General features: G+C 49.0%; 1 protein-coding gene across 1 annotated transcript in view; it reads left to right on the top strand.

Moving 5' to 3' along the window:
- Positions 1–16,206, top strand: part of B4galnt3 (beta-1,4-N-acetyl-galactosaminyltransferase 3) — a 105,696-nt gene that overhangs the window by 69,918 nt on the left and 19,572 nt on the right. Inside the window, exons 2-9 of the mRNA XM_005066054.4 lie at positions 458–561; positions 1,967–2,044; positions 11,077–11,172; positions 11,606–11,696; positions 12,131–12,231; positions 12,612–12,679; positions 13,847–13,925; positions 14,053–14,119. Of these exons, the coding sequence (XP_005066111.1) occupies positions 458–561; positions 1,967–2,044; positions 11,077–11,172; positions 11,606–11,696; positions 12,131–12,231; positions 12,612–12,679; positions 13,847–13,925; positions 14,053–14,119 (684 nt within the window). The remainder of the gene's footprint in view (positions 1–457; positions 562–1,966; positions 2,045–11,076; positions 11,173–11,605; positions 11,697–12,130; positions 12,232–12,611; positions 12,680–13,846; positions 13,926–14,052; positions 14,120–16,206) is intronic.

Below are 16,206 nucleotides of genomic sequence, written 5' to 3'. Positions count from 1 at the left end.
TTTGCTTGACAAACACCAGTCCCTGGGTCACTCTTTCCTGCCTCCTCCAGCTCTGGTTCTATCCAGCAATCCCAGGGTGGTGAATGATCAGAAAGAAGTGTGCCCCTCCCCCTCCCACTTCTACCCTCCCCCTTTAGTCCCCTGCTGCTGTCCTGGAAATGGCCTTTGCCACCATTTCTTGACTGTGCCTTTTGTGAGAAATCACCCACCACGTACGACTGGGTAAGAACCATGCTGTAGTGGGTCCCCATGGTACGTTCTCTGATTTAGGGAAGGCAGAGGTCTTTCCCACCCTCTACCCATGGACTGTGGCTGAATTTGTATCTGCCCCTCCCTTATGAAGTGGGGTGGGGAAAAGAGAAGCGATCCCCTCTCTTATCTCTGCCTCCCTAACCTTATAGATTTACAGGCTCCTGAATTAAGCTGACCTTGTTTTTCTCTTCTTTCCCTTTCCTAGGGTATGGCAGCTGGAAAGAACTGGCCAAGGCCCTGGCCAACAGGAACATCCCTGCTGTTGATTCAAATCTCCAATTCTATCCTTCCCAGAGGCTGTGCCTTAAGGTATGAGGCAGGTCCGGTTCTCCCCCTCCACCGTACCCCTTACCTCCTTGCTGCTTGATCCAAAAGGGTCTTCAGTTGCTCCGTGGCTTTAAGGGAAATCTCTGTGTTATGTGCAGAGGGGAAACATCCGGGAGAACCCAATCTAGCTTCTAAGAAGTTCTGGATTGAGTGCAGATGTCTGTCTTGCCTTCCTCAAAGCCAGTGGCTTTCAACCTTCTTGATGCTGCAGTTAATACAGTTCTTCATGTTGTGATGACCCCCAACCATCAAATTGTTTCATGGTTAGCTAGTTCATAGCTATAACTTTGCTACTGTTACGAATCATAATGTAAATATCTGATTGCAGGATATCTGATGTGGTACTCCTGTGAAGGGGTCATTCCAGGGGTTGTGACCTACTGGTCTCTCTCTTTCTCTGTGTGTGTGTGTGTGTCTGTGTGTGTGTGTGTGTCTGTCTGTCTGTCTGTCTCTCATACACACACACACACACACACACACACAACACTTTCTGCATATTAACCATAATATCCTGGGGGCAGGACTGTATCTGATGACATGGTGCTGAAAACCAGAGGTGATAAAGGAGACAAATGCCCTTCCCTGCCAACAGCGGGGGATATAGTTTGTCATGGAACATTTCCCTATAGTGTTTCTCAGGTGGTAGGTTAGGGAATCTGGGGGCCATTCCAATTTGGAACTCCACCCCTGAAACAGTTGAGCCAAAAATAGACACAGAACCTCAAAGCTGGGCAACACCAAAGTAAATCTGTTGACAAGTATGGTAGGGAGGACTTGCAAAGTCTTTGAGGGGCTCCTTTGTTGAGACCAGTGACAAATCTGAATAGAACTTGGGGCAGGAGGGCGGTGTTGGAGGAGGAGAAGTCACAGTTCCTGCCCCAAGGGGGTCCAGATTCATTTTTTTCTCATGGAGCAGGTTGAAAAACTTGAGGGATGTGAGCAGGCCTCAGGAGTACATGCTGGCAAGGCTGAGACATTCCCCTCAGCAATATGGTGTAAATAATGAATGAAAGCGTCTCTCTCCCTCTCCCTTTTTAGATAATTTATTTATCTTTATTTTATGTGCATTGGTGTTTTACTTGTATGTGTGTGTATGTGAGGTGCCTGATCCCCTGGAACTGGAGTTACAGACAGTTGTGAGCTGCCATGTAGATGCTGGGAATCGAACCCAGGCCCTCTGGAAGAACAGCCAGTGTTCTTAACCACTGAACCATCTCTCCAGCCCCAAAAGTGTCTCTTAAGATGACAAGCTTCCTAGGGACAGGAGCTGTGTCCTATGACCCCCATCTTTCCCAGGGGCATCTTCAAGGAGTCCTGAATCCTGTCCTATCTCTAATTTTTTAACAATATATTCATTCACTAAGTTCATTCTTTGTTCTTCTGATAGGACCAAGAAATTTCCCGAAGTAGGAGTAGGAATAGTAGCTACTTGAAGTGGAACAAGCCTGTCCCCTGGCTTTCTGAGGTAAGGAACTCTACTGATCCTGGTTTACAGAGGCTTAAACAGATGAAACACAGAGGCCTCAGAACACCATCTTGTGATTATTGCTGTATTAAAATGTTTGCCTCTAAAGCCGGGGTGGTGGCGCACGCCTTTAATCCCAGCACTCGGGAGGCAGAGGCAGGCGGATCTCTGTGAGTTTGAGGCCAGCCTGGTCTACAGCACAAGTTCCAGGACAGCCTCCAAAACAATACAGAGAAACCCTGTCTCATAAAACAAAAACAAACAAACAAACAAACAAAAAAAGTTTGCCTCTAGGTTCATGAGGTTTTTCTTCAGTAGCACAAACATTAGCTGCAGGCCTACTGTGTGCCAAGCTCTGCATATCGTCTCACATGAGCTGCTTTGCTCCTGTAAGGTGTTAGCTCTCTGGCACACTAGCAAACACCTGACACAATGGACTCACAAGGAGGCTCATGGTTTGTTTAGCCTCTTACTTTGGACCTTTGAAGCACAGCACATCATGGTAGAGCTAGAGAATTATTCTAACTTCTGGGTGGCTGAGAGCAAAGAAAGAGGGGAGGGCTGGTCTTAACATCCTCTCAAGCAGCAGGACCCATTTCCTTTGGGCTCTGCCTCATAAAGCCTCCCCGCCACAACAGCACCGAAGACTGTGACCTGCGGACATTTCAGGGATGTTGTAGATTCAAGCGGTGGCAATCTTTATCTTTACTTTATAGGTGGGAAAGCCATGTCTGGGGAAGTTACATGACTTTCATAGCCTTGCCAATCCCCAGTCTTAAAGATAACAACTTCCCCAGGAGTGCTCTCTCAAACCATTAAGTCCCAGAAGATATTCCAGGAAGAAAGGAATCCATTGTTAAGTGAACTTAAAAAAAAAAAAAAAGACCAAAAACCCACTGTGCAGGACAACTGTTCTTGGAAATTCACATTAACATATGAAAGATTCTGAGAAGTCCTGGGGAAATCTGCTTAACTTGGTTTAGCTCAGCATGTCCCAGATTTATCTGCCCCTGAACAGCCTTTTCCATGAATGCCTGTTAATATTTGGAGCCATCAATGTTCTGAAGGACCATACATTAGGAATCTGCTTCAGAAAACAGTTATTATGGGACCAAAAATCACAACCAGGTGCAGTGGTACAGCAGGGTGAGCACATGAGCCGCACAGCAAAGAAACAGCCTGTCTCTTTACAAAACTGCAGCCGTTAAGATACCGTTTACTAAAAGACATTGATTTTCTTTTCTTTCTTTCTTCCTTTTTTTTTTTTTTTTTTTTGTGAGCATGTACAAGTTACCTTTAGTACATGCTTGTACCAAAATTCTATTTTACAGTTGTTTGGAACCCAGGACCTCCAGCTTGGAGCCCTTGGTAGAGACTACTCTTCTTGGCTGTGGTGTGGGGCCGTCTATTGTCTTTATTGTTCCTGTTACAGATTGATCTTGCAGCAGTTTTGTTTCCAACCCACCCACTCCAGGGCAAGAGAGACAGAGACAATGTTAGCTCCTCTACTTGATGAGACTGCCTCTTTTTAAAGCCCAGAGTGAGGGTGGATTACAGCGCTGGCACAGTTATTCTAGTTGACATCATCAGGCAATTGGAGATAGTATGCCGAGCCGTGCTGTAAAAAAGAGCAGGTGGGCCTGTGAGCCAGCCTTCTCTCTGGGGGCAGCTTGACTCATCTTCCCTCCCTCCCTCCCTCCCTCCCTCCCTCCCTCCCTCCCTCCCTCCCTCCCTCCCTCCCTCCCTCCCTCTCTTCCTTCCTTCCTTCCTTCCTTCCTTCCTTCTTTTCTTCCTTCCTCCTTCCTTCTTTCCTTCCTTCCTCCTTCCTTCTTTCCTTCCTTCCTTCCCTCCTTCCTTCCTTCCTTCCTTCCTTCCTTCCTTCCTTCCTTCCTTCCTTCCTGTTGTTGCTTATTTTGCTGTTTCGTTCAAAATAGAGTTTCTCTGAGCTCTGGCTGTACTGGAACTCACTCTGTAGACCAGGCTGGCCTTGAACTCATTGTATAGTTGAGAATCACTTTGAACTCCTCTTAATCCTCTGCCCTCATCTCCCAAGTGCTAGGATTACAGGCATGCACCACCATTTTTAGCAGGTTCTCATTTGCACTCTCTCTCTCTCTCTCTCTCTCTCTCTCTCTCTCTCTCTCTCTCTCTCTCATTTTGGAGATTGGGGTCTCTCAGGTCTCTCAGGCTAACTTGAAATTTATGATCTCCCAGCCTCAGCTTACTGAATGCTGGGATTATAGGCACATAGCACCACCATATCTGTCCTGGAATTGACTTCTTTTCTTTTCTCTCTCTCTCTCTCTCTCTCTCTCTCTCTCTCTCTCTCTCTCTCTCTCTCTCTCTCTCTCTCTCTCTCTCTCTCTCTCTCTCTTTCTTTTTAAGAAAAAGTGGGCTTGACTGACCTGGAACTCAAAGAGTCAGCTTCTGCCTACCAAGTGCTGGGGTAAAAGGCATATGCCACCACACCTGGCCAGGATTGACCTTTTTAAAGAAATAGTTGGTGTCTTAGTACATGTAGGTGACCTTTTAGTAGTAAATGACTGATTTCCATGGATTTCATCTTTTTTTTAAAGATTTATTTATTATGTATACAGTGTTCTGGCATGTTCATGCCAGAAGAGGACACCAAATCTCAATATATATGGTTGTGAGCCACCATGTGGTTGCTGGGAATTGAACTCAGGACCTCTGGAAGAGCAGCCCTTGCTCTTAACCACTGAGTCATCTCCCAAGCCTCGGATTTCATCTTTTAACATTAAAAGATTTAAAATCCCCAATCTTCATAGTTCTTTAGGGAGTCCTCCTAGGTCAAAGGATGAGTAGCATCTGCTGCAGCCCAGCCCCCATCCCTCCCATTACGGGGGACTTTTGTGTGCTTAGCTCAGTGGCTCTCAATTAGGGGGCTCACCCCCTTTGTAGGCAGTATGTCTGAGAAGCTGCAGTTAGTGGGGAGTCTTGTTCTAAGTGAAAAAGGACTAAATGTAAAGACATTTCTTTGTTTTCCAATCTCAGGCTTTGCCTGTCTGCTCTGAGGCCAAGGTCATTCCAAGAGGCAGCAGCCTTAGCTGTACCCTTGGTGTGTCAAGAGAGGACTTAGGGGATTGGACAGCTGGAACTGTGTTCATGGAATAGCTATCCTTAACCCTTCCATGTCCACTAGCAAACTCCAGTGCCAGCCACTTCATCTGTTGGTCAGTATGTAGGTTCATTGGTACATTCTGTCCATCTGGGTCGTTCCCCCAAACAAAAATAATTACAAGCCACTTGGTGAACACAGCTGACCTAAGCAAGTCACAGTGTCTGTGTTACTATACAACTTTGGTAGATGATGCTTCTCACCTGTGGACAGTAGCAGGCCAGAGACTCAGGGTTTTTGTTGTATTTGTTTCCAGCACTTAATCCAGAGCCCCACGTGTTGTTTCAGAATTTTTTTCTTTTTTCTTTTTTTTCCTGTTCCTTTGTTTTGGTATTTTGAGACATGAAGCCTAAAGCCACTTAGAGCTTATATTAGCTCAAGATATCCTAGAACCCACAGTGACTCCTTGCCTCAGCTCACAGGCTTCTGTCACCACACTCAACTGGTTTCATTTTGGGGCAGGGGGCAGAAGATAACTTCCAGGAATCAGTTCTCACCTTTGACCTTATAGGGACAGAGTCTCTTGTTCCCGCTCTGCAGTATGCTCTAGGCTAGCTCTGGGCAATTCTCCCATCTCACAGCAGGCCTGCTGGGATTGCAGACTTGGTACACTGCACCAGCTTTTCATGTGGCTGAAGATGGGGAGCTCCGGTTATTGGCTTGTGGGGTAAACACTTTACCACTGAAGCATCTCCCTGGCCCTTGTTACTGCTTTAAAAAAAAAGAATTTGGAGAGAGACCTGATGGTGGGTATCCCCAGCACTCGGGAATCTGAGGCAGGTGGATCACTCTGGGTTTGAGAATAACCTAGGCCACATGTTGAGACCTTGTCTCAAAACCAAACCAAAACAGCAACAAAAATGTTATTGAGATCTAGTTCATATTCTTTACAAGTCATTCACTCATAGTGTGCAGTCCAGGAACTTTCGGTGTGTTAACAGAGTTGTGCTTCGTCGAAGACTCCATGTCTGGCCGGCTCAGTCATTTGGTGGTAGAGCATTTGCTTGAAATTTGTGAGGTCTTAGATAAAATTCATAGTACCGCTAAATAAGTAAATAAACAAACAAATAATAAGGGAGCCAGGGCCGGGGTTGTAGCTCAGTTCATAGAGTACTTGCCTAGCATGCACAAAGTCCCTGAGTTCGGTCCACAGCACTGTATAAATGAGGCATGGTGCCACACACCTGTAATCCCAGCACTCAGGAGGTGGAGGCAGGAGGATCAGACGTTTACATTCATCAATGGCTACGTAGCCAATCTGAAACCAGCCTGAGCTACATGAGACATTGTCTGAAAAAAGCAAAAGAAAGCCCTGCATCCCCAGCCACCTCCCATCACCACACCCTTGCCAACCCCTTCAGTACGGAGCTATTATCTACCTTCTTTGTCATTTTAAAATTTTATTTTATGGGTATGAATGTCTTGCTGAATATATGTATGTGTTCCTAGTGCCCATAGAGGTCAGAAGAGGGTATCACATCCCAAGTTCTAGAGTTATAGGTGGTCATTAGCCACCATTGTTAGCGCCGGGAACTGAACCCATGTTCTCTGTAAGAGCAAAGTTGTTTACTTCCTGGCTCTACATTTGCCTGACCTGGATACTTCATAGAAATGGAATCATGAAATGGATCTTTTTGGTTCTGGCTTCTCTCACTCAAATGGGTTTGCAGAATTCATCCACAAGGAACATGCCATGTTTCGTTCCTTGTTGTAGCAGTGTAAGATGGCATCACATGGTAGGGCACCCATGAAAACCTCTCCAGCTAAGACAGCAGAAGGGATGAGTTATTGTTCATGTGTTGCATTTGTAACTAAGAATAGAGTGTTACAGAGTCCAAGATGACTCTCAAGAGACTGTTTTGGTCCTTTGGTGATGCAATGGCCATAGGAGTTCTAGATCACTAAGAAGAACATTCTAGGGGCTGGAGAGATGGCTCAGCGGTTAAGAGCACTGAGTGTTCTTCCAGAGGTCCTGAGTTCAATTCCTGGCAACCACATGGTGGCTTACAACCACCTTGAATGAGATCTGGTACCCTCTGCTGGCCTGCAGGCAGAAGGCTATATCATTTTATTTATCCCTTCCTCTGCTGGTAGACAGATTGCTGCTAATCTGGGGGTCATTTTGACTGATGGTGCTGTGAACGCTTGGCTGAGATTTGCTGTGGGTTGGGCTCTCCTGTTTTCAGAGCCCAGGTCACCATCACTGCAGTTTGTCTCACCCCCTCCACACTTTGGTCACATGATAGACACCTGTAGCATGTCAGTTCCTTATGAACCTTCTACACGAGTGGGGAAACTTCACCTGTTAGGTTCTACAGAATGGGCCTCCAGCCTTCATCAACCTTCAGAATGGCCCCCATCTTTCTAGCATCAGGAACCCCTCCGTTCCACAGGGAGCACTGGCATCTCAATGGTAGGCCATAGGTTAGGGGTGTGACCCCAGATTCCATTCCCAGCACTGTTGAAAATGGGGAGGAGTAGACCAAGCTCCAAATGCTGTCTAGGAACCGCTGGCTGATTAGCTGCACAGTAAGGTCAGATAAGGCCTCACTGGACCCCAGCTGAACCATTCACCAGGTGTTCTGGGCTTGTGACAGAGCAACAGCTACAGCTAGGGTCAGCCAGAGCCCACAACCGAGGTATCTGATCTCCTGTCTCTGTCCTACTGCAACAGCTCCAAACACAAGTGACACCATTTACACAGCTCAGGCCTTGGTCTTTGATTTGAGCGCTCTCTCGCTCTCTCCTATGGCTCTCTCTCTCTGCCCCTCTCCCTCTCTCCCTCCCTCCTTCTCTTCATCTTCTCTCCAGGTAAGTGCTATACTCCCGAGCTGCATCCCCGTTCAGTGAACACAGGAACTGGTGCAAAGCCCTCAGTAACGGAACATATTGCTCTGAATTCAGCTTCTATAAGCCTCTGTCCATTCAGATAATTCGGATGTACTGGGACATGGGAAGGAGTTGTTAGCTCGTTCCAGGGCACGCACAGAGGGCCTCGGAAGTATTTGAGAAAACTTTGGAAACTGCTGTGTGGGGAAGAAAACCCAGGGCCCGATCAGGAAACAGCATTTGGGAAAGCAGGGCAAGTCGAGAGCTGGATGGTTTTGGGCAAAGGCTGGAAGTTAGATGAGGGTAGGGAGGGTGTGGTGTGTGGTGAGTGCTGGGAAGGTGGGCCTTGAGGTTATTCTGCAGTCACCTCAGTTTTCAGCCTCAGAGCAACTTGCTCCCTCCCACCAGCTCAGCTGCTTCAGAACAGTCCTGGAGGTGGCAAGAGTACTCAGTGCAGGAGAGACGCTGTCATCCACTGAGGACACATGCCACATGCTGGCCCATCAAGCCCAGAAGGCCAGCAGAGGTGGAGTGATGGAAGGGAAGGCTGTGGGGCAGGCCTTACTCCACTTGCTCCCTTCTGCCCACTCCTTCTCCACAGGGCAATTGCTGTGTTCTCAGGGAGTCACTCCCTGAGCCCCCATATCCCCGTATCTAAATGAGACCATCCCATAGACACTTTCTCCACTACAGTAACTGAAGTCCCAAACCATCACAACTGAAGCTTGGAGGAAGCCCTCTGCTTCCTGGCCTTTTGCCTATGCTAGGCAAGGTAGAGGGGCCAGCAGCTGAGGCCGGCATGCCTGAGTGCCACATCCTTGCTAGTTCAAAGTCCCTAAAATGGAGTAACACAAATTCTAGTGTAGTTGTCAGTCTGGACCTGGAGAGGAAGGCAGTCTCCAAGGGTCTCCAAGACACAAAGGTTTGAGACTCAGCCAAATGCTGGGTGAAGTCTCTCCCAGAGAAAGGCTAATGCTCTCTTGGCCTGCCCTGCTGGCTTCCCAGAGCACCTCAGACTCCCATGGCCAAGCTAGATGACCTGGGGAGGAGCTGAGCAGGGTTGGTGTCTACCTGCCCTCAGGCCAAAGCTGCTCTCATGCCAAGCCTGGCATCCTAGCTCCAGATTTCACACAGCAGGCCTCTCTATCTGATGGCTATGTTCCCCCTCTAGTCCCCTGCTCTTCCGGGGACCAGAGCTCTCTGACCTGGAGGTCTCCTGGGGAGGGTCAAAAGCAGACCACTGGGAGGAGACAACCGAATCTTTTAAGCTGGAGTTGAGGAATTTCCCTCGAAGCAGCATAATGTCCTCATTCTTTCCTTTCTGGAGTCTCAGCCGCCTCCCACCTACCAGTCACCCACTTTCTCCCCCACCCAGCCCCCTGCTTGCATTCCTGTGAGTGATGGCTACTTCCCAGCATCCCACATTCCAAGCGTTGACCCAGCTAGTGTGCGTAAGGGTCAGAGAGTTACAAGCTAGTCTCTGTCTTCAGGGTCCAGCAGTGGGACCAGTGTCCATGAAACCTTGCCCACCATTACTGCATAACTTAGACCCTCAGCATTACCGTAGAGCATTTCCCTCGTCCCTACATATCTCTTTCAGAAAAGAATTGTGCGTTGGGAGGTATACCTGTGTGCTGGTGCCTGTGGAAGCCAGAAGACACCTCTGGTGTCATTCTTCAGGGTGTCTACCTTGACTTTTGAGATAAGATCTCATTGGCCTGGGGCTTACCCGTTTAGGACTAGGCTGGCCAGAGAGCTTTAGAGAGCCTCCTGTTGCTCCCTCTCCATGTTAGGATTCAGTGACTTCTGGGCCTGGGGCTCAGGCCCTTGTGCTTGAGCGGAAAGCACTGTGCTAACTGAGCCATCTTCCCAGTACCCATCCTGCGTCACTGCACAGAGGACCGAAGTGAGTCCTTCAGTCTGGGGACTGTTCCATTTCTGTCCACTTTGTCTTAAGACTCACTCAGATTTTGGATCTGACAAGCTGCCCTTGGGGTGGGAGGTGGGGGATGGGGCAGGCCCTGTTTGTGTGTGCGGATGAGACACCACCTGGAATGGGCTCAGCTCTGGTGAAGGACTGTGGAAGGAAATGGACTGGAGTAATTTGAAACTGTGTGTCAGCTGGGATTCTACCCTGCTTCTCTTCCCTTCAACATAGCGCCTCCACTCACCTGGAGTATGGCTGTTGACTCCTTCCTGCCTTCAGCGAGAGCCTCTGCCCCAGGTCTAGGGCTGTCCCCCTCCAATGTCACAGCTGCGAGGGACAGAGAAAAGGGCAGACAGTTCTGCTTCTGCCAATGCAGTGCTGCCAGGAGTCTGACCTCCAGGAGGCCCTGATGCTGCATGGCCGGGAGGGGCCCCAGATACCTCCACAGTCTTGCCAGAGTGTGGAGACCACTGTTAAGGCCTCTTGACAGTCAGACTGCTGCAGGGCCTTTCATGAGGAACAGGAGAGGCATGGTGGACAAGCTCTTGGCTGGAACCTAGCCAAGCCCCTCCTAGTTCCCTCTGTCACTTCTGCCATGGTGCCATGGCTGTTACGCCCCTCGCCTGTGCCTGAGGGATGCAAGACAGCGCTCTTCCTGCCTGGGAGGAGCAAGGAGTATGTTGTGTGTATCTGTAGGCATGGGTGCATATGTGACCTCATCCTTAGAGTCGGGCCACGGGGCTGGTATTAGCTGGTGACAAACATGCCTGACATAACCAACTCATAAAGAGGCAAGGATCGCTTTGACCCACAGTTTCAGAGGTTTAATCCTAGGCTTGCTTGACCCACTTGCTTTGGACTTGTGACAGCTGAGTACCCATAGTGGCAAAGGACTGGAAAGCCGAGTAACACAGAGAGTAGCTGGGATCCCCCAGTGTCCCCTTCAGAGGCACAGCCCAGTGACCTAGCTGTCCCCTGCTACATTCCCATGGCCTGAAGGTCCCACTGTCTCCTAGTAGCACCACGGGCTGGGAGCCAAGCCTTTCATAGAATATGCAGGAAGCGTGTGCCCATCTGCTCCGGGACCGAGCACAGGCTGCTCCTATTGGCTCATTGTCCCTTCTCTGCTCTGCACAGTTCCGGGGCCACGCCAATCTGCATGTGTTTGAAGACTGGTGTGGAGGCTCCATCCAACAGCTCAGGAGGAACCTGCACTTCCCACTCTACCCCCATGTAAGTGCCTTGGGGCTGTCTGTCCGCCGTCCCCAGACCATCTGTGTCTCCTCCATCTTCTCCTCCCCACCTGCCTCCTTCTCTGCATTATTCCCTCGCTCTCTCGGGGCCCCCTTCCTTGTTTAGAGTCTTTCTTGTTGTCCTTTCCGGAGCCTCTTGTGACCTGCCACTCTGCCGCATTTTAGTTAAGGCTCCCTTGGTATTTATCCGGGGCCAGCATGTACAGATGCACATGTTGTACATTGTGCAGAGTCACCCGGACCAAGAACTGAGTGGGACCTGGCATTTATCCTGGACTCCACGTGCCGCGCCACGCTTAGTGTCTCCTCGCTGTTCCCCTCCTGCTCTTCTTACCAGTCTTGAGTAGCCTGAGCTCAAATTCCTTAAACTCTTCTTTCTGATTCTGAGTAACAGTTCATCTTTCTCGACATAGATCCGCACAACCCTGAGGAAGCTGGCGGTGTCACCCAAGTGGACCAACTATGGTCTCCGCATATTTGGCTACCTGCACCCTTTTACGGATGGTGAGGCAGCCCCAAAGCCTCATCCTTCTTCCTGCTCTTGAGTTCTTCAGGGAGGTCCTATAAATATATGCCTGAGCTAGGAAATATGTCTGCATTGAGTCCCTGTTAGTCCATAATCAAGGGAGAGGGGAAACTGAGGCACGGGGCGTTCTCACCCAATATCTTTAGGTTGGTGCCTCTCTCTCTCTCTCTCTCTCTCTCTCTCTCTCTCTCTCTCTCTCTCTCTCTCTCTCAGCTGGAACTGGCTGGTCTCCATAAGTCTTCTCCATCTTCATATTTACCCCAGAATGTAGACTCACCCCCCAACCCCCCACGCAAAGGTGGGAGGCAGTAAGACACCGAGTGAAGGGAACTAAGGCTCAGGCATAATGTAGGCTTTCAGCCCTGGTGCCAAGGCCCTCCTTGGCTCACCCAGACACTCTGCCACCGCCCAGGGAAGATCCAGTTTGCCATTGCTGCCGATGACAACGCTGAATTCTGGCTGAGTCGGGATGACCAGGTCTCAGGCCTTCAGCTGCTGGCCAGTGTGGGCAAGGTAGGGTCAGCTCAGCCCCTGGTCTCTCATTGGCCCCTGGAGCAGTCAGCCATATGGCATATGAACTATTGGGAACCTCCTTGACTTTTAGCATCGCAGATGTGAAGAAGCCATACATGGTGCTCCTCATCTCCTCCCTATACTACAAAGGGCATGTGAGATGTGGGCAGAGTGGGACCCAGCCACTTACATCTTTGGGTTCCACTGTGCCTTAGCCCCAGGCTGAAGATTCATGCCGGGCTGGTTGCCATGGGAAGGCTCCCTTCCATCAGCGGGGCAGATGTGTGTTGGCCAGCCATCCTCCCTAACTCTGTCTTCTCTATCTCTCTCTACCTCTCCCTTTCCCCCCATCCTGCCCTCCTCTCTCCCCACACTTCTAGACAGGAAAGGAATGGACAGCCCCTGGAGAGTTTGGGAAATTTCAGAGTCAAATTTCCAAGCCAGTGAGGTGAGTAGAGAGGCCTGTCAGCTGGGACGGCCCTCCATCAGCTTGCCTCAGTGTCCACACGATCTGCCTACACAGAAGTCACCTGCCCTGCCCTTCCTCATTTTATAAATGCTTTTTTAGACTTTTAATTTTTTTAATGAGTGTGTTTTGCCTACACCTATGTGGTTGTGCCGTTTGTGGGTCTGGTACCCCCAGAGGACAGGAGGATTATTGGATCCTCTGGAACTGGTTTTATAGGTGGTTGTCAGCTGCCACATGGATGCTAAGAACCAAACCCTGGTCCTCTGAAAGAGCAGTGCTCGCTCTCAACTTCCAAGCTGTCTCTCCAGCCTCCTTCCTCATTTTAGATGAGGCCACTCAAGCCCAGGGAAGCTTTGTGGCTGATGGAAGGCCACACAGATACAGAGTGACGCTCAAGATTAGAAAACAGGTCTCCTTTCTTCCCACCCTTACCCTCCCATTCTCTCCAGACCTAGAAATGCTCTCACATAAAGGCTGCCTAGTGATTGCTCTGGGCTTAAGAGGGATCCATACAGGGAACCGGAAGAGTGACTTTGAAGTGATCCTGAGAAATCAAGCCTTTTCCAGGGGACAGTAGCTGGAATGGCATAGCTGGACTATGAATTTAGTCCAACTTCAGTCTGCCACCTGGTGGCCGGCACAGTCATAGGCGAGACCATATGCTGGCTAGAAGCCTCCTTGAGTAGACCTAGTTTGCAAAGAGCCTTGTTGCGAGCCAGCACTAGTGTGAGCATTCTGAGTTCCCTCAGTGGTTGATGTGAACCCTAAAGCAAATTACAGCTCCACTGTTTACTACCTGGGTGATGTTGAGCAGATTACTAAAGATTACCGCGCCTCCTCCTTCCAGTCAAGGAGTGTCAATCAAAGCACTGAGGATGGTCCTGGAATGTAGCAACCGCTCAGTAAGGCCAGGCCTACCTACCCCTGAGTGCTGTTTCACTGGGTCCCCCAACTGACTTGTGAGCTACTTATATTTATTTGGCCCTTGCAGAAAGAAAGTCAAGGTCAGATGTCAGGGGTGGATGGGGGATGGTTAAGTGGCGAGTTCTTGGGAAGAGAAAGGAGCACCAGGGAACTTATAGGTGGGAGAGGTGGACGAGGTGACCAGCTAAGGAGAAGCTCTTGTTTCCTGTCTCCTTCTGCCAGCCTATCAGCCTCCCGCAGGTACTACTTTGAGGTGCTGCACAAGCAGAACGATGAGGGTACCGACCACGTGGAGGTCGCGGTGAGTGACTTCGTCCCCCCTCCCCACCCCCACTCCCACGCCTTTCCCAGCATTCCCTTCCGCACGTCTCCTGAACACTGCCCCACTCCAGCATCCTCCAACGCCTGTGCCCTTCCTCTAATTCTAGTGGAGACGGAATGACCCTGGAGCCAAGTTCACCATCATTGACTCCCCCTTCTTATCCCTCTTCACAAGTGAGTAGGCTCTGCCTGCCGGGAAGCACGTGGGGCTCCATTCAGGAGAATGCGGCCCAGGGTGGGGTCTGAGGGGTGGAGATAAAGTTCTGCTACTTAGAGCCTGTGTATGAAGTAGGTCCAGAGAGGATGAGAGCCTGAGGGACCTTCAGTTGGGGGGCCTTTACTCTCTGGGGTCAGAGGCCCGTAGAAGAACATGTTAGACACGAGTATGATGGTTTCAGGTTTGTTGGTTTGTTTTGGTTTTTCGTGACAGGGTTCTCTGTATAGCCCTGGCTGTCTTGGAACTCGCACTGTAGATGAGCCTGGCCTTGAACTCAGAGATCTACCTGCCTTTTGTCTTTTAAATGATCCCAGGACTAGGGATGCTGCGGCAGGAGGATCATATATTCAAGGCTATCATATGGAGACTTAAAAATAGACACAAGGGGAGAAAAGGGAGAGTGGGGGGGGTTCCTGGAGAAAATATTTCAATATATGAAATTTAAAAATAAAAAAAATACAAAGTGAGCCTGCTATAACCTCTCTGAGCCCTCATGCCTAACATTTTAAATACAACAACAAGGGGTTCTGGGTCCATGAGGCTTACTTGTGGTTGAAGGCTGATGGACGGCAGACTCAGCATATTGTCTGTGTGTATTTGTACATACATATACGTATGTATACATATGTATGAATTAACAATAGTAACCAAAGACAAAGAGGCTATCATTTGGGAGTGGAAGGCTTGGGAGGGCCTGAAGGGATAATGGGAAGGGAGAAAGAAATGTAATTCTACTTTAATTAAACATGTTTTTAAAGCCAGTACTTTAATCCTAGTACTCAGGAAGCAGAGACAGGAGGATCTCTGTGAGTTCAAGGTCTGCCTGGTCTACGGAGGGAGTTCCAAGAAAGCCAGAAATTCTGTCTTTTCAAAAATGTATTTTTTAAATAAAAGGTTTACAAATGAATCCAGTCCCTATTTGCAGTGATATTTCTTACTCAGTCAAGACCATGAGAGAAATTATCGTCTACTTTTTTTTTCTCAGACAGGGTTTCTTTTTGTAACTTGCTCTGTAGACCAGGGTGACATTGAACTCACAGAGATCTGCCTGTCTCTGTCTCCCGAGTGAGCTCTAGGATGAAAGGTGTGCTGACTTAAGAAAAAAGTTGAAAATAAATAAAAATATTGAGCCAGGTGGTGGTGAGATCCATCTTTAATTCCAGCAGTTGGGAGGCAGAGACAGGCAGATTTCTTTGAGTTTGAGGCCAGTCTGGGCTACAGAGTGAGTTCCAGGACAGCAAGGGCTCTACAGAGAAACCCTGTCTCTAAAAACTACTGCTACTACTATTAATAATAAAAATAATGATGATGATGATAAATGTACTGGGGTGTGGCTTGGTGGTAAAATACTTGCCTATATTGTGTGCAATACCCTGGCTTCCACCCCAGTACAGAAAAAAGTTAAAAATTAAAAACAGTACCTTTTGCCGGGCGTTGGTGGCGCACGCCTTTAATCCCAGCACTCGGGAGGCAGAGGCAGGCGGATCTTTGTGGGTTCGAGGCCAGCCTGGTCTACAAGAGCTAGTTCCAGGACAGCCTCCAAAGCCACAGAGAAACCCTGTCTCGAAAAATAAAAAAAAAAAAAACAACAACAACAAAACCAGTACCTTTTAATCAGGCAGTGGTGGCACATGCCTTTAATCCCAGCATTTGGGAGGGAGAGGCAGGTGGATCTCTGTGAGTTCGAGGCCAGCCTGGTCTACAGAGTGAGTTCCAGGACAGCCAGTGATACTTAAAAAACAAACAAGCAAAAGAAAAATAGTATCTTTGGGCTTCTGTGGCAAGAGTATAGAGAGAAGTAAGGGTAGAACTCCTGGGAAGAACAGGCAAAGTGCCATCAGAGAGAGAGGGTGTGCTGGAGGAGAGCGATGTAGGGGACCATCTGGGCTCCCAGGAGAGGCGGAAGGTGTTGCTGGTTAAATAAGAGGTGCCAGGTGGGAGCAGAAGGGACACGCTCTGAACTGCTGGATGTCAGAGAAGAAAGTGGTATCAGAGCCCACTGATTTGGGGGCTGGACAGACGGCTCAGTAGCTAGGAGCAACTT

This window comes from Mesocricetus auratus, unplaced genomic scaffold, assembly GCF_017639785.1.
Source record: "Mesocricetus auratus isolate SY011 unplaced genomic scaffold, BCM_Maur_2.0 Super-Scaffold_100676, whole genome shotgun sequence".
In the NCBI taxonomy this organism is placed as follows: Eukaryota; Metazoa; Chordata; class Mammalia; order Rodentia; family Cricetidae; genus Mesocricetus; species Mesocricetus auratus.
The sequence above is the reverse complement of the archived record's forward strand: the minus strand, read 5'-3'. Positions and strand labels throughout refer to the sequence as shown.